Here is a 24,111-nt window from a genome sequence, read left to right on the forward strand (position 1 = left end):
AGAGCCCACCTCAGCTCCACTTCTGTGCAGCCCTCCCACATGTGCATCTTCATTGTCAGGTGTTGCATTCTCTTGGAAACTTGGCTTCTCCTTTCTTGGTAGCCATTGACAAATAACCCCAGTTCTGCTTCTGCCCTTGAGCTTCCTCACACATGTCAAACCCAGGGAAAAGGTCACCATAACTTTCTCAGCTGTTGTTATAGCAATAATTCCAGAATGACTGCAGACCTACAGTGGTAATTTTATGAATAAGTTCTCTTGTCTTCCTCATTTTCCTCAGATGAGAGACTGTTATTTTTTAGGTCAGTTTCAAAGCTTCACTCTCTCAGAAAAGCCCTGGATGACAAAGTCCTTTCTGAGGAAGGAAAGCAAAGCAAAACCCCAGAAACCTCTGAGCCAGATGGCCCATTCTTCCTTTTTGCTCATGTGGTGTAGAGAAGACAAATGGTATCTCTTTGACTAGATATGTCATTAGGGCTAAGAATGGACACCATGCAGAGCACTCCTAAGTAATTACCAGTCATTATGCCTCAAGCAGTTTTGTGTTCTTTCATTTCCTATTTTAATATTCCTATCTATAGAATTTTGCTTTTATCTAGCAATCAACTAATCCTTTATGTAGTATTTGCTAATATCTGAAGAATTACCCCATCCCATTTTAATAAGAAGATCCCTTTTACTTTCTTATTTATTTTTTTAATGTTTATTTTGGAGAGAGAAAAAGAGAGAGAGCACACATGAGTAGGGGAGGGGCAGAGAGGGAGGAAGACACAGAATCTGAAACAGGCTCCAGGCTCTGAGCCGTCAGTACAGAGCCCGACGTGGAGCTTGAACCCATGAACTATGAGATCATGACCTGAGCTGAAGTCGAATGCCCAACCGACTGAGCCACCCAGGCGCCCCAAGAAGATTCCTTTTAAGTGAAAATGCCCATTCAAGGCTGAAAGGAATGATTCCCATATGATGACATTTTGAGTACAATGAGTGAAATATTATACTCATTGTGAGGTAAAGTCTTTTATTACAGTGTAAAAAAAGATTAAATAATTAAGATTTTCAGGTACACATACATCATTAATAGATGAACAAACATTAAAAACACATGAATGGAATGTTTACATTGTAAATAAGCTAATATACAAGTGTTTATGGGATGTATAGAAATGAGTTTTTATATGAATGAAAGTGTATAATAATTTCGTGTTCAGGCAGGATGTTATATCTGTTCTGCTAAGTCAGGACAAACTTTATGGTGAATACCATATGCCTAAACTTTTTCTTACTGTTGAACATTAACATTGCAAGAGTGGACAGTAAGCAAAAATCCAGGCCTAACTAGTTTGTGGGTAAATGACCTTGATAGTACATATAAATGCCCCACTTCTTAGTTTAATTAATTCTTCTTAGATGTTTTTTTTACAACTGGAATAACACTGAATTCGACACTACTGACAATTCACAAAAGACCGAAGATAACTAATGAATATAAAAATGATTCAACCTCATCAAAAGGTGAAGAAATATAAATTAAAACTATAGTTACATACCACTTTTGGTCTATCAATTGAGCCTTTTTTTTTTTTTTTTTTTTTTTTTTAAATCCTGACCATTATTGTACCAGGCAAGGTGTTGGTTGCTTGATGGAAGTGTAAGCTGGTCCAACCAAGTTAGCAGACTTTAAAACATTAATATTTGGATATTTATGTACTAGGATATTTATTTTAGTATATTTCAATAGCAAACGATTAGAAACAACTTCAATGCCCATCAGTAAGGTAATAGATAATCAAATGATGGTACACATGTCAGTATAGCTTTTAAAAATTATGGTTTCAAGTATCATATTCTATATTTGGAAAACATTTGTGATACAATGCTAAATTTAAAAGACAATACAAAATTAGAATGAAAATATTCCAATTACTTAAATCTATAGAAAAAAGACTGGACAGAAATTGTAGGTTTTCTCTGGGTATGTGATTATGGCTTTGTTTTTCTTCTTTGTACTTATTTCCTAAGCTTTCTTCATAAGCTTATTTTGCTTTTACATCAGAAAAAAAATTGTTTTAATTGACAATTTGAAATATAAGATTTACTAATCAGTTAAGAATTACACTTTGACCATTTAATTAAGTTATTGTTACTGTTTTCTCTCTTTCTAACAAAAAGAGACTCTTTATCCTCTCCATTAAATCCAATGACACAATTCTTTCTCTTCTTACCTCACTAAAAATTCAAACCTGAAGTAAACAAGGTAAAGCACCTATGTCATGCTCAGAACTTCCGTGGTAGTGGTTGGTAATTCTTTCCCTTTGCTCACCTTTAGTTAGTGTATCTTTATTTACACATAGTAGTTCTCACTATGATTCTGTTTTAGAACCAATTGATGTACTTTTCAAATGCTACTCAGTTATATTTCACTTTACTAAGAGCTATACATGTTTTAGTTTTTCGCTCTTCTCTGTCTGGTCTCAATATATTTATGGTATCACCTTTTCACAAATCATTTTTCCTAAATAGAAAAACATGTCATGCTCATTATAAACAATTCTAATATAGAAATGTGTAAAGTAGTCAGGGCGCCTGGGTGGCTCAGTCAGTTAAGCCTCCGACTTCAGCTCAGGTCATGATCTCATGGTTTGTGAGTTCGAGCCCCGTGTTGGGCTCTCTGCTGACAGCTCAGGGCCTAGAGCCTGCTTTGGATTTTGTGTCTCCTTCTCTCTCTACTCCTCCCCTGCTCACTCTCTTTCTCTGTCTCAAAAATGAATAAACATTAAAAAAAGAGAAGAAAAGAAATGTGTAAAGTAGAAAATGAAACTTTCCCGTAGCACCTCCCATTCTCCGAGATAACCATTGATGACCTTTTAGATTTTTGTATGCCATGTGCTAGATATATTTAAGAGTCACATGCATTTATTTGTTTGTTTGTTTTTGTAATGAAAATAAGATAATATAAATCCCCTACAACTTGTATATTTCACTTAATACTTTTATCTAGGACATATTTATCCACTCATGTATATCTATTTCTTTTTTTTTTAACAGCTATAAAATATTTTATAGTATGGTTATACTATGATTTAAGCAACTCTTCTATTGACATTCAGGGTTTTTTTGCCCATTTTTTACAATTGCAAAAAATGCTGCAATGAACATTTTTTTCTATATATTTTTGTGTACTTGTATAAGAATCTCTGCAGGATTAATTCTTAAAAACATATTGCTAGGTTAAAGGGTATACACATTTAAATTTTAATAAGTGCAGTTACCTTGCCCTTTTACAAGGCCTACTTATACTTCCATCAGTATTATATAAGACGCTGTTACTAACACATGGCATTCTCAATCTTTCCGGTCTTTGCCAATCTGACAGGGGAAAGTAGTGCTAATTGTTGCTTAGTTTGCATTTCTCTATTCATTAGCTAGGTTGGATGTGTTATTTATATACTTTTTGGCCATTTATGTTTCTTCTTTAAGTTTGCTCTTTTTTTTTTTATTGGACTGTTCATTATTTTCTCATTGGCTTGTACATGTTCTGGATCATCTTGACCATCTTATGATTTCTGGGGTTTAGGAGCCAAGTGAGAAGAAGGTACCTCTGGACATGTCATTGTTCCTAAAGCTCCAGAAGCGGGTCACAGAGCTGGAGCAGGAGAAGCAGGTGATGCAGGATGAGCTGGACCGCAAGGAGGAGCAGGTGCTCCGCAGCAAAGCAAAGGTGTGCAGTGCTCCTCCAGCCCAGGGCTAAGGGCAAATTGAGCTCTGAGCCTGGGACTTTATGTGCAAGTCTGCAATCTCTTCTTTAATGGAAACCCTGCCCAGAAGTACTTTATCTAAGCAGAATTTGGTTCATTTAGTGAGGGCTCAACTCTCCTCACTATTTTCTGTGGAGCAAGGAAATATTCTGGGTAAAAATGTGACAATTAAAATATAACTACTTATTTATAAAGTTTTTAACTTTACATTTTCCCTAGGAAGAAGAAAGACCACAAATTAGAGGCGCAGAACTGGAATATGAGTCACTCAAGGTAATGGGAAGTTACTGCTCAAGGCTTTGAATATCTTGTTTTGGCAAGTAATCTGCTCAGAGCTTCTGTTTTTCTTAGAGAATGTCCTTAAGGGCACCAGAAGTCCTAGCTTCAACCTTATTCAGGCCTTACTTCTAGCCTTGTGTTGTTTCTTTTTGTAGATTCTATTTCACATAAGCTAGAATTGAGTCCAAGCAGATCAGGAGCAGTAGCTGCCATTTGAGGCTATGGATTCTAGCATCAGACTGCGTGGGTTCAAATGCCAGATCTGCCACTATATGGCTGTGTATAAGTGATGTATCTTTTCTGTGCCTCACTTTTCTCATCTATAAAATGGAGATAATGGTAATATTTATATTATAAGACTGTCTGAAGATTATGTGAAGTAATCCAGTAAACTGCTTAGGATAATGCCCAGCACATAGTAAGTACCCAGTGAATGTTGGTTGCTATCACTATTATCATCATTTTTAAATGCCTATACTTTATGTATTAGCTCTAATTCTTACAGTAATCTTAGAGTTAATACGTACTTTAGTATGCAAAGTGTATATTATGTAAAGTACATATTAGCTCTAATTCTTAGAATAATACTGCAAGTGAGTATTTTAGTTCCCATTTTACAGATGAGAAAATTGAGGCTAAGAGATATAAATAACTTCCCTGAGATCACCCCACTAGAAACCAACAGGAACAGGATTTGAACATAGTTATCTTTGGCTCCAAATTCCGTACTCTAACCACCAAACCCCACTGAAACTACGTATTTGTAGAGGAAGATAACTAGGTATTAGTTTGCTAGGTATTACAGTAGAAACATATTCTGTTTTATTTTTTAGAAACTGTTGCGAGAAGGAAAATGAAGGTAAAGAATTGTCTTCTTAATGGTTAAAGGCAGTGTCTATCTAGCAGGCACTGTGTGTCCCAGAGCAGTTGAACACAAGAAAAGGCTCTGATTAAGAAGGAACAGGAGTTCTTAAAATACAAAGCATCTTGGGTAACCCAAGAGTTGAGATTTAAAACAAACAAGAGCGTATTTCTTGATAAAGGATAGATTGTACTTGGAGAGCCTGGCTGACTTAGTCGGCGAAGCCTGCGACTCTTGATCTTAGGGTCATAAGTTCGAGCCCCACAGTGGGCATAGAGTTTACTTTAATTAATTAAAATTAATTAAATTAAATTAAAATCAGGGTAGGTTGTACTTCACTCAGCTCCTTCCTTTGCTTTCCAGAATCAGAACCTTGTTAGCCCTGTGAAGTTTGGGCTATCAGGCTATCAGCTATCAAAACACCCCTAGCTTTAACATTTTTTCTAGGTTATTAATCAGGTTATTAGTCTTAAATTTCTTTTTCTCAGACATTTTCTGCCTATGTTTATTTTTTACTGTTTTCTCCTCTTGTAAACTATATTCTAGAATAGCTAGAAAACTATAGCAAGGTTTATGATTATAACCAAAGCTAAGAATTAGAAAAGCCACAAAATAGCATAAGGAAACACATTATTTTAAAGCCTTTATGTGTATTTGAGAATTCCTAGGGTCTCCCTAAACTGTCCTGAGGGTTTTTGCATTATTGTTTTTTTCAGTAATATTACTTCAATCTGGTCCTGATACGTTATTTCCTAATACTGTGATGTGGAACATAATTTACATTAGTAGGACCTGTCCTCTGTGGATTTGCAACTTCCTACAGCCCAGAACTGGTAGCTACTGCTTCCTTTTGAGGCTGCACATCTAGGTGTAGAGAATCCCTGCCCAGCCCACAGTTTCTTTAGTAGCCCTCCCCTTGAAGGCAGTTAGAATTCTTCCACTGACCTTTAATAAACACTTTACTGATAATACCTCATATTTGCTTTACAGTTTGAAAAGTTTTTCCTACACTTTATCTTAGTCATTGTCACAACTTCTCAGATAAGGCATTTCCTTTTTAAAGGATGCTTAGAACATTTAAGAGATTTGCTATCAGGTGGGTAGAATCTGATCTTGAATACCAGACAGTAGGAAACTTTCTAAATACCCTAGATTCGTAGCATCATTTGTTTGAAAATTAATTCTTACCAAAAAAATGTAGTATTTTAAAATACCCTGAAGAGTAGGTGATGGGCATTGAAGAGAGCATCTTTTGGGATGAGCACTGGGTATTGTATGAAAACCAATTTGACAATAAATTTCATATATAAAAAATAAATAATAAATAAGCAAACGTTAAAAAAATAAAATAAAATACCCTGAAGAACCCTTTTGCCCTTTCTAAATTATAAAATGAATAAATCTACTGTTCCTTCAGTAATAGCACTACTTGTGACAGTACTTATGTTTTCAAAGAGAAAAAAGGGTGGCAGCAAAGAGTCATCTCTATTATCCTGACTCTTTTGCCTTTTGTACCCTTTGTCTAAAGGACTAACTCACAATATGGGTCATATAAGACAAGGATCATATGGGATGGGATGGCACAGGCCCATGGAAAGTAAGATTGTCATCTCCAGATCACACAAAAATGGACAAATAAAGACATTCTGTGGTATGTTAAAAATGGGGCCCAGATCATAAAGTTCCCAGGGATTAGCTTGGTATTTCTCAAAATGTGCTCCCTGGGCCAGCAGCATCAACATCACCTGGTGACTTGTTAGAGGTGCATATTTGTGGATCTCACACCCCAGGGGTGTGAATCAGAAACCCCAAGGGTGAGGCCACACAATCTGTTCTTTAGGTGATTCTGATGCACTGTAAGGTTTGGGAAGCACAGCATCAGACCTTAGTGTCCAAGTAAAGACATTCATATTTTCTCTTGTAGAAAGGAGCAATATGAATCTGATTACCAGGTGATGGGAGACTGGGGATAGGAAGGCTCATTCATTTTCACTTAAGAATAGATTACATCATGAAAGAAAGCATTATATATTCTATAGTAGAAAAAAAAGACTATAAATTGTTTTACTGTAACATGTTGACAGGTTTGGTATGGTGCTACAAACCCAAGGTAGCTGCTCTGGAAGAAACAATAAAATATTTTGTCTTTGACACCCAGAACTGTCTCATTTCCACTGTCGTAAGGCCTTATGTGATGTGCTAAACAAGGCAGCATGGTGCTTTCAAATACCTGTCTGCTTTACTCTTTCCCAGCCAGTATCCTGAGACATTTGTATTTCAGTGTCAGAACGCTACTCTGGGCTGCCATTGCCATTGTTTGAGTGTGCAGAGGGCAATGCTAACTGGTAGCATGGGGATGGCTGGTAGTATGTGAAAGTATGGAGGGGGTAAAGGATGAGTGTGGCCATCTGGATGGCGGAAGGAAGAGGTGACCCATCCCTTCCTCCCAACCTCCCAGGACTTCTGCCAGCAACTTCACAAGCCTGTTACACACATGTCAGTGAAGTTTGAAAAATACACTATTTGTTGTCATCAAAGCACTGAATGGAATTTTGTTAGTTTAAATGATATGGTAATTTCTTTTATTAGAAGTTGAAAGTCTAAGATTTCAATGCTCTTTCCATTCTGCTTTACAAAGGAAATAAGAGGATGCTACTTAAGATTTCAGGGTTCTATTCATCTGAACCTTCTGTGAGCAGGAGCACTGCTGGGAACAGGGCCAGCCCAGGCTTCTGAAGGCTCTGTGGCACTCCCAGGTCAAAGCCCAGCGGCAGGAGCCCAGCCCTGTCTCTGGAACAGAGCCTGCCCACTTCCTGCAGGCACACTCCCACTGCAGCCCTGGGCTCCCACCAGCCCGTGTCCCGTGTCCCCAGTCCTCAGCTAACCCCACCAGGCCCCAATTCATTGGAAATAACCTGACCAGCTGCACCCTCATACCTGCCTTTATATTTACCTGCGAACAAAACCTGGGCTCTAAGAGGACTGGACTAAACTCACCCCTTGGGGCTCAGCAATCCCTCCAAGCCTGTGAACACTCCCTAGGCAGGCCCAGAATAAATGTGACTCTGGAATTTGGTTTGATGAAGCAAACTACCATTCACCTTGCTAAATCCCTTTTGATGTCAGCTTTCTTAATTTGAAGAACAGAGTTCCCAGTAGAGCCTGGGAAGCCATTCACTAGGATAACTCTTACAGTCTTTTCCAGCACAATTCTACCATCTTGGGCGAAGAGAGAATTCCAGTGTAAAGTTGAGGATAACAGCAATGAACTATTCTTTGTCTCTTCATACAGCGCCAAGAGCTTGAATCAGAAAACAAAAAACTGAAAAATGAGCTAAATGAGTTACGCAAGGCACTTAGTGAGAAAAGTGCCCCAGAGGTGACCGCTCCAGGTGCACCAGCCTACCGTGTCCTCATGGAGCAGCTGACCTCTGTGAGTGAGGAGCTCGATGTCCGCAAGGAGGAAGTCCTCATCTTGAGATCTCAGCTGGTGAGCCAGAAGGAGGCTATCCAACCCAAGGTAAGCATGAGCAAGTGACCAAAGTGGATGTCTGGGAACAAGCCTCTTTCTTTCTATCCTTTTCTTCCAGTTTATAATGAAGCAAACACTTAGGAGCATTTTTAGTCTAATTAGCATTTAGTCTAAAGGATATTATCATTTTTTTAAAAATCTAAATGTTGCTTTAAAACTGTTGAAAATGCCAATTAAAGTGAGCAAAAAATAAATGAAATCCCAAGTGATCTTCCAAGTTTCATTTCTCATAAGCAAAGGGCTTTTAAAATTAATCTTGAAGTAGTAATCTGGCCATGATAAATGTTGATCAGAAGTAAAATTTGGAGTGCCTGGCTGGCTCAGTCAGAAGAACATGTGACTCTTGGTTTCAGGTTCGTGAGTTTAAGCCCCATGCTGGGTGTACAGATTACTTAAATGAATAAATAAGAAATAAGATTTTACTCTTTTTTTAAGTACATAAATCCATAAATTGTCTTGCTGTGGGAAGGTATTAAATATGAATTTAAAATTAGTTGAAAATTAGTTTAAAATTGTTGAAAATCGCCCTTTTAACTGGAAAGATAACATATAAAAGGCTTAGAAATGAGATCATTGAGTAGAAGTTCCATGGAGATGATTTCTGCTCACTTCAGGGAATTCTGTCTAATAGGGTGAGCTGTTAGGGGGGGGGATGGGTGGCAGGTGAGAGGGGCTGCGTGTAGTGATTCCACAGAAAGGACCCATGCCAGAGGGTATACATGGCCCTTCAAAGTCATTGCTGTGAAGCCTCAGGTAATTTGAGACCCAGTGCTGTCATGTGTTGGTGAAAGATGGGCCTTTTTGTCATTTGCCATCAGAGGGACTCTGCGTAATCATCTTAAAACCTAGCCTGTGTCCCTGCCCATGTTCATGCAGCAAACAAAATGTTACCAAGAATTAGACAATCAAGTAACCCAGCTGCATGACATACCATATAATAAATTAACTGGAAGATCTCAGAGTAATGGTAGTTCTGCATGGTGGTTAAAATACTGACTCTGGCACATAACATTTGGGTTTAAGAAAGGCAGATCGTACCTGAGAGATCAACACTGATCCAGAAAATATCAAATTCTGAAAACAAGATATTTGTGACCAAATAATTTGGGAGGGAAAAAACATCCCAGCCATAAATAGAGTTATATAAAGAAATGGGCTTTCTTATTTTACAACAAATCACAAACCATTCAGTCTGAAATGAGAAGATCCTGACAGGGGAATCTTTCCTTTGACCTGGCCCTATACGTCTCACCTTCTCTGTGTCAGTTTGGTTCCCATGACTACCACTGTGGTTGGGCCTTGAGATACAAGCCTGTCTCTGCACACTAGCTGGAGCAGAGTCCAAAATCACAACTCCTCTCTCTAGTTCTTTGGTGACAAAGTGGTATTCTAACAAGAAACTTTAGCTAAAGTTAAGGGAAAGGAAAAGAAAAATGAACCAAGGGACATGAAAACAACCTAGCTAACAGAGCACATAGTTCTGGTATCACACATCCTCACTTACCCAGCTCACAACTACCCTCTAGCCCCTAATGGGATGGCCCTGTCTCCAACTCTCAGGCCCCTGCTCTCCAATTCCCAGCCTACACATGGCAGCAGCTTCTTCTTTGTTTAGAAAAATGCCTGTGACACAGATAAAGACTTTTCAAACCCATGGCTGTCGCACTCAGTTTCCAGTTGCAGAGACTCATTTCACAACTCCTTTGCAGGGCAGTAGTGAGTGACATCCAGTGAGCTAGGTGATAATCCAGCCCAGCCATGTCTAGTTTATCTGCTTCACCCCCAAGTATTCTGGGAGGCTTCACTTAGACCAATGACCTCCTATCAGAGCATTACCATAACTCTCACAGACCTAGGATAAGAATTTCACCCCTACACATTAACAGGAGGGTCATTTTCTCACATACTCACAAATGCCCTACAATTAGAAAAACCAAAACAACTCAAATAGGATTTCAAGCAGTTTTTCCTGAGAAGTGAGAACTATCACATATGTATATGCTAATGTCCACCTCATGCCAGTTCCATGAATACTAATTTATTTACAGAGTTGGTTTTAGGAGAGACAACTCATGGGTTTATTTTACAGTTAGCTTTGCTCTGTTATGATGGTGCTCATTGATGGGGTTTATTTATGGAACTAAGGGCTTATTGTTTTCTCCATTTGTTCTTTGTGCTTGCTGGCTTGTGATTTTCAGGATGACAAGGTAATTACAAAATTAAAAAAAAATTTAATAAATACCTTATTTGACCCTAAGTTTTATTTCCCCAATATATGCAATTGATGCTTCTGGCCACCAAGTCTGTTTTGATATTTACAAATTAATTTTCTATTTGACCCTTACGTGTGTGAGAAGTCAGTGGAAAAATGATGTAGTAGGCTCCAGTCTGGACAACAGAGAGGTCTCCGCGGCTTCTAATTCAGAGTCGGCTCTCTGACTCACTATAGTAGTTATGGTAGGCCATCCACAAGCATGGGGGCTTGGGATGGGAGTCCTGTAACTTGGAGCACACCAAAAAGCTCAGTGTGTCCTGCACTCTTGTCTCGAAGCTCTGGGTTTGTTGGCCAAGGGTGAGAAAGAGCCTCAGGAATGGAGTACAGCCTTCCTGGGAAGGGTAGGATTTTCCTACATGGTGCAACCCTTTCTGAACTTCCGGTCACTGGCTTGAGGGGAGACAAACTTTGAGCAGTGAGTCAGGGATTTCCTAACACTTGTGGTCCAAGTCTGATCCCATGCCCCAACCACCACTTCTTAGCTAAGATGGACCAGCTGAGGGAAGGACTGGCTGCTTACTACCAGGAAAGCAGCCTATCAAAGTTTATCTTTCCTTTACATTAGTTAATAGGATCAAGTTACCTAATTTACTGAAAGTTTAAAACTACATCATATAGGTGTTCAGATATCAGAGAATACATGTAGCGTCATTTAATATAGGGATTGGGTCTTTCAGAGTTGCTACCTAAATGTCAAAAATCTGAGTACAGCCCTTTGTAGAATAGAAAAATTTTCTTTCAGGGAAAGAGAAAAAAAGTTTTCTATGAAATATGTACTAAAATATTTAGAAATAATAGCTAAAGAAATGCTCTATGTGGTATTTATGGGAAAGATTTTTAAAATTCAGTAAAACATAAGCTCTTGTTAAAGTTCTTATCAGATTATATTTGGTCTTCTCTGAGGATGCATTTATAAACTTACAAAAAAGACAGCATTAGGAGGAAAGTAGGATTTTTTTGAAGTATGTTTCTTAGCAAGATCTGGTCTTGAACTTAGAACTGGTCTCTAAGATCATGGTATTCGAAATGTATTCTATTAAGTCCACTTCATTGGGAGACCTTGCTTTAGAGCAAACATTGACTAACAGATCAGACATATACTATTTAGACCAATAGGATGGTCCCCTCTGTTCTAAAGTGTATTATTCTCTAGAAGCCAGAGAACAATAGTTCTTAGTCTATTCTTGCCCTGATTTAGGAGAGACAGAGAGTAGCCAAGTAGAAGCAAGATGTGGAAATTGCATTGGTTGTCAGACAGATTAGACTAAAAAGGAAAAATAAAAAAATGAATTAAAAATGTTGGCAGAAAAGTGCTTTTTATACAAAATCATTAGTAATGCTGACCTGCTAGATATGTATTTCAAAAACTTATGTACCATACTATAATGTAACAGACGGAAAAAGAGTTAGTTGAATAACAGCAGATGGTAGATATTTACAGGGAGCTAAATCATTCCCATTTATATATATTTAAATATGTGAGAAAAAACTTCTAATTTTACTAAAGCATATCATCCACTTTTTTGTACTGAGCTTTTAATGGAAAGATGAGGTTTATGTCAAACTTTACGGTGTTTTACTGGGGCATTTATTTTATTATAACTAGATGGCAAGTAGTAGAAAGAATAGTTTTGGTCTTTGTCCATTCAGTGTTGCTTGGTGTTTTTACCTAGTTATTGTTGTAATACTTTATGTATACTTGGAAATATATCTATATCTTTATATATTAAGTATACATATACTTAATATATATATATACACACTTTGAAATATATATATTTGTGTTATTATATAGCATTAGAACAATTATCAGGCAAGGACACTAAAGAGCTATTTAATGAAATATATGTATATATACACACACACACATATATATATATTTTTACACATCATGTAAAATACACACAGCCCATCAGTGATTTTATTTACAGGACACTGGTGCTCTAGACTCTCACCACCTTTGTAGTAGAGCAATAGGGATTTTCAAGAGAGGGACTGAAGGTGTCTCTTGCTCTTAGCTACCTGTGCCAGACCCTCCTCTGTAGTTGCACGGGGCCAGGCCTGGCACTCTGGTGGGACCAGGAGCTCTGGGGGAACACATAAATCCTCTCTTCTGGAGGAAAGAGCAATGTTGTGTGTGGTCTAAAGCTTTTGAATTGACTGTTAATGTGGAAATGTGTCATTTCCCCCTTCAGAATACAATGACAGATTCCACAATACTTTTGGAAGATGTGCAAAAAATGAAAGATAAAGGTGAAATAGCACAAGCATACATTGGTTTGAAAGAAACAAACAGGTAAGCCTATTTTCTTTTTATTCATTTTGGTTTAATCATAGTCATGTGTATCTTTGTCTTTAAGCCAGTCTTTTGTACAGTAAGTCAAAGTGTTTATATAGACATCATCTGACCTTTATTAGACACCATCTGACCTTCAGAGGGAATTCAAGGTTTCTAATAAATTCCTCATTAAAATCTCACTTATAATATTGAGGTAGCATTATTGATGAGAGGGATCAAGGGGAATGAATGTTCTTTACATCAAGGGATGATATTTCTGTATTATTTAGGGTCTTAGCCTTGAGAGGAAAACCAATTGCTCACTGTTGGACTGTCTTGGGTAGTCACTTTCATATTTTGTGCAGGATGGTTGGTTATTTGTAAAGGTTTATAGGGGCAACTTTAGCTTTCGGTAATTGAAATTCAGAGTGGAGAGAAGTGAGGAAGTATCTGGAATCATATCAGTGTTGGCCATATCATTCTACAAGAGTACTTGGATGGGACCCTGATATTTAAGACCAAGTATTTGTCACATTTCCTAAGGTGTTTTGAGAAAATCCTAATTCTGATTTTATCTTATTTACCACAAACACAAGTGAAGTTATAGATGGCACTTAGCACCCAAGAGCTTTGGGTAGTCTGACTGAAGGTACAGGATTTGCACAGCCACTAAATGATGACACTTTACTAAAGACTTCCCCTGTAGCTGAGGTTATCACAGAGTGAAGTCTCATCTCTGCAATTCCTTCAGCCTTCCTACCACCCCCACTTCCCAACAGAGCCTCTTTGCCTTTGAACTCTGAACTTACAGGCTACATGCTTAACATGGCCCGTGATGATCACAGAGAAAGATGATTCTGGGGATTTGTGTTACAAGTGTGCAGTCTAAGTCTCCTGCTGTGTCATATCAGGGCTAGTATACAGAAATACTTTACAGACTAAAGAATATTGCCATACAAAATTTAAGGTACTATTCTTGTTTTATGGGTAAGAATGGAGAATGCTTAAAAAGTATTGGATTAAACTTAAATTTTAATTTATGATATAAAGTATAAGCATAACTTCTATGTAAGAATGTGTTAGTATAGAAAGAGCTATATTACACTGTCCACCCATCCACTCTGCTATTCAATCACCAAATATGTATTGCATGCCAGTTTCATGTTAGGCCTTGTGTCACACACTGGGAATATAGCAGTAAGGAAGATAAATGTAGTTCTTGCTTTCACAGAGTTTGTAGGCTGTTGGGGAGATAGCCAAGACAATATGGACATCACTCCAATGACAGTCAAAGTTGTTGAAATGTTTTAAGTAGGAGAATGATATGATATTGGAATTTTAGAAAGCTAGCCCTGGCTTTTATGTTAGAGAACAGATTATAGTAGAAAGAGATTGAAGGCATAAAGACTAGTTAGGAAGCTATTACTGTAATTAAATGACTGATTACAGTGACTATGATGTGATTGGTGGCAGTTGAGATTGAAAGGGGACACTTTGAAAGATACATAAGATGAAGTCAGTAAATCTTGTGGCTTGGATGTGTGGGTGAGGGATAGGGAATTATGGAGGGTGGCTGTCAAGTGTCTGCTTGGATACTTGGTTGGATGTGGTGATGCCATTTCATGATCCTGGGTCTGTGGTGTGGGGAAGTTCAGGGCGGAGATGACCAGCAGATTTATAAGTAATGAATTTAAAGAGCTAGGAAGACATCTAAGGAGAGAAATCCATAGGCAGTTGAAAATATAGATCTGGAATAGGAGAGGTATATAGACTGAGATACAAATTTTGAAGTCATCAGCATATAATAATATAATTGCGACCATGAAAATGGATAAACTCTCCAAGGGGAGATGGTAAACAGAAGAGCATTCTCTGGCCTGTGCTTTATGTACACACCATATAAAGAGAAGTCTAGTAGGAAGAGTAAAAACCTGGACTCTGGAGTCAGATAGCCCTGGGCTCTGCTACTTGCCAGCTGTGTAACCTCCACAGGTATCTTATTTCTAAGACTCAGTGTCTCCCTTTGCAGTGTCGCAAATGATACATGATGGGTTACTAGGAGAACTAAATGAAATCATACACATGGAAGGATGTAGGACAGTATCTGATGGCAAATACCCCAAAATATTATTTTTATACTCCAGGTAGAAAAAAACCTGTACTTGACTTTGTCATTATTATTTATTATTTATACATACTTTTATTAAAATGTGTCACATCTCTAAAAGAAAAGCAGTTTCTCCAGATCTTAACGTTAATTTTTGACACAAAAAATCTTTTTAAAAATCATGTCATAAAAGCTGAGAACTTTGGACATATACTTATTTATAAGTTACCCCTATAAGAATTTCTTAAGACAGTTTTAAAAATAGGAAAGCAGATTTTATTAAGTGAAAACCAGTTTCTACTTAGAAGACTTAAAGCTTCATTCATTTTGAAATGGATTGTGAAGATTGCCCCATGAAGACAGTAGCTGAAGTTTTTGTTCTATGTGTGTGTGATTGTCATGCTTGGTCTCTAATATAATATGTGACATATAAGATCACTCTGCTAGCTGAATAAAATGTTAAAAACAGAACCTCTTTCTCACCTTTTCATTCATTTCAGATTTTGCAGAAAAAGTACTTCTCACTCCTTGATTATATTTTGTTTTACTTTCTACCCATAGACATGTGATGTTACATGTTACCCATTTTTTAAAAAATTAACCAAAAATAATTTTTGTGATAATGTCTTAAAGTCATTTGTAATTAATAAAAAAAAGTCTCATTGACTTAATTAAATATTGGAATACCATGTGCTGCTCTTGTCCATCATCATCTCATGACCATCCTGTATCCCTTTGTGTTTTGCATTGTTGTTCCTTTTGCATGGAAGATCACCTGCTATGGATTGCCATGAGTTGAATGAGGATGGAGAGCTGTGGCTGGTTTATGAAGGGTTAAAACAAGCCAACAGGTTATATTTGCCTCTTCAAAATGGAATGTTATTAATTTGTTGTTTCTCTTACTAACAGTGTCTTCCTGACTTTAACTTCTATGTTTCTTATACATTAATTGTCTTCCTGGGTAAATTTCAGCAAAACTTAGAACATTCAGCCAACACCTTCTTAAAAATCTTCTCCACTAAGGGATGCAATTAAAGCTGAAATGGATTGATAGTGAATATAGGAGTTGCGGGCCATAAGTGAAGGATCTTTCTTTCACACACTAAAATTTGTGAATCTCCCAGTAGGAGTTGGAAAAAAGACAAAACCTTTCAACTAGAGCCCAAATTACCGTGGGAGAGATTAATACCTATTACTTAGTGGTTTCTTGTTTGGAATAATGACTAATCTAAAGGACATAAGTACCTGTGGCAATGAGACTGTGCGGTCTTCTATATTAGTACCATGCTGCCTAACAGCAGTGTTGAGTGCATAATTTGGCCTTCTATGTGATTCTTGTGAAATTCAGATATGTGAGACCACAAATCAGGGGGGTCTCTTGCATTGCTGAAGTTCAAAATAATTACCTAAACTCAACACATTACATGTGTTTAGGGGAAAGCAAATAAAATTGAAACAACAGCAGCTTTCTAACATAGACATTCATCTGCTCTAGGGATATTTGTATTTTTAAAATCTCATAAAAATACCACGTTAGTAATTACATTTTTAAAATACTTCTTTTTCAAGGAGTTCCTGTTTATTCTGCTTTGTTTGTTCTAACCACAAGCCATCATTATTAACTTTGTGGTGTTATTCAGATTCCTTTGAAATTTTATAATTACTAGATATTTTCAGTCTGTTGCTAACAATTTGCTTGCAATGGCATCACTAACTTTTGCCCAGCAGTTGATAACAAAGGGGATTAGGATAAAAGGACGTCATTTCTTTCTTTGTGTTAGTTAATTTGTAACCATAACTTGGTTCTGTGTTTGGAAAAGGGGTGGATGTAGGAGTGGGGGTGCATGGTAAATGGGGGGTGCTGATATTCTCACCACCAACACCCTGCTCTACTTACAGGCACAGCTGACTTGCATGCTTGCTCAGAGAATCAGTAACCACTTTGTTCATCCTATTAACATCTCTGTTCTAAAACCATGTCTTGTTAGGATTCTGTTATTGATATGGAAGTTTATGGGGGAGAGAGAAGATGACAAATTTAAAATGCATGTATATGAAGTTTTAGAACGATCTGCATTTGGGAAAATCTGTATATATTTCAGAGTCACACTCGAGCCTTTCTGTCCTTCAGAGATAAGAGTAGAAAGTAGAAATGGGACCCTGGGCACACTCTCTGCCTGAAATTAGTAACACTGAAATTCTTAAAGGCATATTTAATTAGATTGGAAGTTTGTAATCTTGCCCTCTGCAGTGTAGAGTTACTCTGTGACAAAGGTATTCTTTGCCAACTTAAATGCTAGTTTGTAAATGTTGTAAACCAGATTAAAGCTGTGTCTTTTAAATTGATTATTTTAGTCATCATTTCTTATAAACTTTTCAAAAGAGCTTAAACTTTTCTATTTGTTAGAGCCTTTGAAGATGATATATTTGTAGCAGGGTCCACAATTCAGAAAGACACAAATATGAGAGCGCTTGTTTCCGTTGCTGGCCCTTGTTTGAGCTTCTTGACTTGAATGAAATCAGAAGTTACACAAACATTAAAGATTCCCCACTCTTCCTGCCCTTGCAAGTGAGCACAAAGTGTCACACCCACGGAGCAGAGACTCAGGTGTCCTCTCCCTTTTCAACCTGTGTGGCTTCTCCTCAGGCTCCTGGAATCCCAGCTCCAGTCACAGAAGAGGAGCCACGAGAATGAGGCTGAAGCCCTGCGTGGAGAGATCCAGAGCCTGAAGGAGGAGAACAATCGGCAGCAGCAGCTGCTGGCGCAGAACCTGCAGCTGCCCCCGGAGGCCCGCATCGAGGCCAGCCTGCAACACGAGATCACCAGGTTGACCAACGAAAATTTGGTAAGGAGAGGCGCCCAGGTCCGTGCATTCTTAGTAGGCAGTGCCTGGCCCTCCAGCACGGTCCTAGTTTCTTTTTGATCAAACACATCCTTTTTGACTGGGAGAGACTCACTGCCTCACACATGATACCCTCTTTCTCTAGCAGAGATGGAGTAAGGAAAATGTGATTGTGTTGGTAGAAATGAAAAAGGCACGTGCACAGGTTGTGTTTCTACAGAAGGCTCTGGCGTGTCTGAGCATTCTTAGACCTAGCTTGGAGGGTCTGGGAGATATCCCCTCACTGTGTGCTGGGCTTTTGCTATCCTTGAGAACTCAGGTGACCTGCTTTCTCCACTTCAGCTTCAGACCCTGCCATTATAAGGAGGTTGTTATGTGGTTGTCACAGTAGAGACCAGGAACAAGCTCTTTTGACCTTTGGTCCCTAGGCAGCCACGAAGGCCATTCCTGCCTCCATCTCTAGCAGACAGGTGGGGTTGGAGTGACGGTCAGGAAAGGTGGTTGGCAGAACGAAGCAGGGGCTTTTGGTGGACATTGGATAGCGTCAGCATACCTGACCCCAGGTCAGGGTGCAGGGACATCAGGATTCAAGTTTATACATTTTTTATTCTAACAGAAGTGCAATGAATTTTTTTTTTTCTCTTGCCAGATTCTGAGTGCTGGCACAGAGTCCAAGTTATTTCTTATTCCTTTTTTTTCCTTTTTCTTTCTTTTACAGGAAATATTTTCTGAAATATTTCTGTCACAAAATAACTTATTACAGATTTTTTAAACCTACTTAAGTTTAATAAATATATTTATTAAATTAAAAGTCATTGAAAAGTTGTAGCTCCACATTTCTACATAAAATCTATATTGTAGTGTCAGCCTAGTTTTGAGAAAAGCTATTAAGAATTGGTAGTGACCGGTCTTTTTTGTTGTTGTTCAGGGTTTAATGACCTTTAATAAAAATAGTTTGGATTTTCTCTGCAGATTTAACAGTCTGAATTACCACTCCAAAACTCCATTAGTGATCATTTATGTTACAAATAGTTTTCTAGTGTCATCTATTCACCCACCTTTTATTAAATTAGACACAAAACCTAAAAGTATTCTTCTCACTGTCTGTCCCTCTGAGGATAGCTTGCTGCATGAGGCTCTGTTGTGGGAATGGGAGAGGCAAGTGACAGCAGGTGTTGGACTCTTTCCAGAGTGACTGAAATATTACTAATTCGTGGGAGAAAGTATTCTGAATCATGGAATATTTTTTAAATGTCATTTTATTACTCTCAAGTGTATTGTTGCTTAAATTGAACTAACAGTGCTTGAATGCTTAAGTATTGATAAATATGCTAAATTATAATGATTCATCAGTGTATAAATTCTGTGCTTATGAATGATTATCTTAAAATACAAGGTGAAACCGTGAAATCAAGATGCTTCTGGATGGCACGTTCCCAGAGTCTTTTTTTTTTTTTTTTTTTTACTAAGTTGATTCACCATTTCTTTTGCAAGCTTGTCTGCAGGATGAATTTTCTTGGCAGTTTTTCATAGCTAATAGAAAAGTAAATCAAGCTTTCAAATTCTAAGGGGAAGAGACTAGTTAATGAGTTTCTCTGAGTTTTAGAAAAGCCTCCTCAAGTCAGCTGCTTCTCATACCTCACTCTGGAGAATGGTTTCAAACTTAAGTGTAGGGAATAATGCACTTTTCAAAACCATTATACAGTTTCTCATTCGTAATTGTGCATTTCTTTAGGAAACACTTGAGCAGAATAGTAAAGCAGCAGTGAGATCTAGGCTTAGTGTTCTTAGAAACCCGACCCTGCGTAACCCTCTTACCCACCTGCCTCCCAGCACGAACACAAAGATGGCCTTTCTCCCTCCTCTTGGAAGCATACTCCACAGGCCTTCCCCATGCTGCCTTTCAGGGAAGGAGGGCACGCAGCTTCTCACCAGCCTTTACAACTTCAGACAAGAGTGCCACCTTGCCGTGATTCTCGCTTTCACTTCATTTGCCTTCTTGCCCTTGTCACTACTGCTGACAGTGGAAAAAAAAAATAGAGCAACTTGTGAGCAGGTCTGAGGAGTGAAATAACAGCTTTATCTGAGGAATAATCGCCACTGCTCTGTTTACCTGCTAAATGATGATGCCTGAGCTGTGTCCTCTGAGCATGTGAAAATATATGTGTATGTGTGTGTATATATATATATACGTATATATATATGCATATATATATACATATATATATATATATATATACGTATATATATATAATTAGAATCATCTATACTGGAAAGATCAGAAGGCAATGGCAGAGCCTTTCAAGAATATATACTTTAATTATTTGGGTTTTAAAAATATTTTTAAATTGATTTTGCTGAGAAGTTGAATTCCCCTCAAAGACACAGAGAAAAACAAATATCCATTGTGCCTGTTTTTTCAGTATTTTGAGGAATTATATGCAGATGACCCTAAGAAGTATCAATCATATCGGATTTCACTTTACAAGCGGATGATTGTATGTAAATTCGGAGTGCATTTCTGTTGTCTCCTTTGCTACTTGTAGCCTCTGTTATTGAACAGCACACTGCTGCCCGCCCCTCCTCAGGAATCTCTTCAAAAACCTTCACGAAACCTGTTTCTTCCCACAGCTGTCTCGTAGCCAGTGGTGTCACCTCTATCATGTCTTGCGTCCATTGTCACGTTGGATTTGTTATTAACACTAGGCTTACAGTGTGATGGAAGCAAAATGTGATTTGAAAGATAAAGTACAATCCAAGAAACACAAATGAACACTTTGAAATGTTAGCACCTGTTCCCTTTGACTCAATGGTCTACTATCTAAATCTGTGCTGTCTTAAACTGCAAAGGGAATGAGTATTTGTGTTTGTAAATACTTTTCTTCACCATAACCTGAATAATAACCACGGATATCACTGATTGACTTCTCCCCTAAGCTTCAAGTCTGCTGTTACCCATTTTCTTCTTACTTATTGATCTCTTAACTATGCCTGTGATCTGAGAATTCTGGATTAATTAGCCAGTCATCACAGACCTTTTTACCCCTTCCCCTTGAATGTACTGTGTTTTTTTTCTTTTCTTTTTTTTGGGGGGCATGAAGCATTAGGAATTGCTCCCATTTTTCTCTATGAGAAAAATTATATCACCTGTGAAATTTTACATGTATGTTATGCCACATGCCACTCTTTATTCTTTCTCTGTGGTTATTTTTTCATCTTACCTTTCATCTTTACCCAAACTTCTAAGTTATAGGACTAATTTTAGCATCTCCAAAGGGTGGGTCTCATAGAGACAGTGCTTCTCACACACAGGTGTCAAAAGCCCCAGCCTAAGTTCAACCATCCTTAAAACTTCCCACAGAACTTTTTGAGCATTCATCAAAATTTATTTTGCCTCTTCCCCCTTGAAAGAAAGCATTCCACTGGAAAAGCAGTACATTTTTTGAGCATTTAATTGTTTTACCTACATGGGGTCTACTGGAAAAGACTCCTCAGGGAGCCTGCTCTCCATCACGCTGTAAAGGATCTTATGGCAGTGTGTATTTTAACATTTGGCTTTTCTGGTAGCTGTATTTCCCATGCCTGCCAGTTTTAGCCAGGTGGTGGCTCCACCAGTGAGCTTTTCTGGAGCTTTTATGTAAAACTAACTGCTATTCCTGTGATTTTGTGTCTGCTTTCCTTCTCTGCCTTTTCGAAGGCCCATTTTGATTTTTCTGTTATATTTCTCATTTTAATCTTTAGGATTTGATGGAGCAACTTGAAAAACAAGACAAGACTGTTCGAAAACTGAAAAAACAACTGAAAGTATTTGCCAAAAAAATTGGTGAACTAGAAGGTATTTAAACATGATTTTATAACAGTTGCCAAATCTTGATTTTATATTTGTTATACTAGTGGTCTAACAGGTTTGCATGCAGTTATTAAGGATGGTATTAGACCAGCAAACTTGGCCTCCGTGGAGTGGAAATTTCCATTGCTAGGTAGGGAAAAATGTTCTTTTCATGGTAGTAGTAATTTGTGAAGAGCGAATTCATTCAACAAGCATCTAATGACTGTATTCTTTGCGCCAGACACTGTGCTTGGCAGTATAACATAGAGGTTAAGCGCATGGATTCTATAGCCAAGCTTCTTGGCATCAACTCCCAGCTCTTTTATTAGTCCTCTGATGTCGGGCAAGTTATTGAACCTCTCTATGCCTCAGTTTCCCCACTTGTTACATGGGAATTATCATGGCATCTATCTGACAGTTTGTGAAGATGAAATGAATTAATGTGTATAATGTATTTAGTGTATTTCCTGACACATAGCAAATGCTATATACAACTTTATTATTATTTTTACTGTTACTTCTAGTATTAGGGAAACTAAGATGAGTAAAATTAAGTCTGCATCTTCAAAGAATCTAATAGAGAAAATAAGAGAAGTAAATAAGGAAAAATGAATTATGATTATAAAGAAATAAAATTTCTTTAAGCGTTTCATGGTTTGTATATGACGATGGGAAAACACCTTGAAAAAATGATCAAATACAAGTTGTTATTATATACAAATGAATCTTGTCTTTTGGATCAGTATGCTTGTTCCTTCCCTAGGTATGTATCTAGGTGCCAGGGATATAGCAGTAAATGGAGGTAAAGCCAGGTTCTAAGCATATTCTAACAATGTTCTCGTTGTTCAAGAGATTTAGAGACCCTCTTTGGAATTGCCTTCAAACCTATGCGATTTTGACCAGAAATGATACTGTGCAGTCTGACTACCCATCTGTTCTCTCGGTGTCACTCTGCATAGTGTTTGCTTGGCTCAAAGGATAAAGAGTCCCCAACACTGGGAATGCTCAGAAGAGTCTACCATGTTAACTCTGTGTGGTTTTCCTTCTTTCAGCATTCCAGGTCTGTCCTGACTGTCCTTTCTGTTTGGTCTTCCTTCTTCTCTTGCTCAAGTCCCGGTCATCCTTTGAGACCAGAGTCATATGTCACATCCCCAAGCGCAGCCTCTCCTGATCATGCAGGCAGGCTTTATGGCTCTGCCCTCTGTGTACCACGATGGCTCACATTTTTTGTGGTTTTCACAGTCGTACTTTTAGCAGTTTTCTGTTTAAATCACTGGCTTCCTCAATGGCCATGAGCTTCCTGAGCATAGGGACCACTTCTTATTTCTCCTTGTTTTCACAGCATTGAGCATAGTGTCTGACCCACGATAATCATTCCTTCAGTATTTGTTGAACAAATAAACAAGTTCCAGAAATATTTAGAATGGCAACATAGGTGTTCACTTTGAAGAGGATAATACTCTTTGGGTATACGAATGTTGAAATATTTATTTAAAAACCATATAGATTACTTTGCAGTCATAATTTATTTATAATCATGTAGCATTACATGATTCATATATTACATTAAAACTTTGAGCCTCCAAATCACACACACACATGGACTGTAATGTCTGTCGACAGAACTTTAAAAAATCTTTATTTTGAAAACCTTTCTGCACTTAATTCTGCTTTAATTATATCATGAGATGATAATTAGCAGAGTGCCTGAAAGAACTGATTTTAAGGGTATTAACTAGCCAATTAGTTTTTTCAACTTCTAATGATTTCTTTGCAATACATTAGTAAAATTTCATAAATAACAAAGCCACTTATTATTTTAAGTTTTTACTCAGCTTTTTTTGTTATGTATACTTTAAATTGAGATAGGTTAGAATACCTCAAGAAGTCAGAAATTTTAAGCCATTATCAATCAGAAATCAATCTCATCAATGAAACTATCTTGCCAGCTATGTTCTCAAACCTATAAGTAGCATTTGAGAAACACTTCATAGATTAAACAAAGACATCATTTCTTCAGAAAAGTTATATTTCGAGTTAAATGATATGTATCTAAAGAATAAAACAAAATAGATGTGTGTGACTTGGACATGTGCTGAGTGCAGTGTCCCTCCCCCCCCCAAATTAGAGAATAAAGGTAGCAAGCTCTTCTAATACTTTTCATATCTCCTAATCTCCCATTATACAGAAAATACAGGCAACTTTCTACAACAAAGCATCTTTTAAAAACTAAAAGTTTTCTTGTATTTTTCTCTAAATATAATATACTTAAATTCTTCTGGTTTAAAATAGCAAGACTCTTGCCTCCTCCTATGGGCTACCCTTAATTAAGGAGACTTTTTTAGAAACCA

General features: G+C 37.6%; 1 protein-coding gene across 7 annotated transcripts in view; it reads left to right on the forward strand.

Annotated features, from left to right (window-relative positions):
* Positions 1–24,111, forward strand: part of MYO5A (myosin VA) — a 188,585-nt gene that overhangs the window by 148,002 nt on the left and 16,472 nt on the right. For 4 of the 7 annotated variants that reach the window (XM_042988826.1, XM_042988827.1, XM_042988831.1 and 1 more), the window contains 8 exons: positions 3,575–3,718; positions 3,975–4,028; positions 8,189–8,416; positions 12,899–12,999; positions 15,859–15,939; positions 17,736–17,934; positions 20,355–20,429; positions 21,673–21,766. In XM_042988826.1, the coding sequence (XP_042844760.1) occupies positions 3,575–3,718; positions 3,975–4,028; positions 8,189–8,416; positions 12,899–12,999; positions 15,859–15,939; positions 17,736–17,934; positions 20,355–20,429; positions 21,673–21,766 (976 nt within the window). The remainder of the gene's footprint in view (positions 1–3,574; positions 3,719–3,974; positions 4,029–8,188; positions 8,417–12,898; positions 13,000–15,858; positions 15,940–17,735; positions 17,935–20,354; positions 20,430–21,672; positions 21,767–24,111) is intronic. The other 3 variants (XM_042988829.1, XM_042988830.1, XM_042988832.1) reach the window with 3 other exon arrangements.

Source organism: Panthera tigris, chromosome B3, assembly GCF_018350195.1.
Source record: "Panthera tigris isolate Pti1 chromosome B3, P.tigris_Pti1_mat1.1, whole genome shotgun sequence".
NCBI lineage: Eukaryota > Metazoa > Chordata > Mammalia > Carnivora > Felidae > Panthera > Panthera tigris.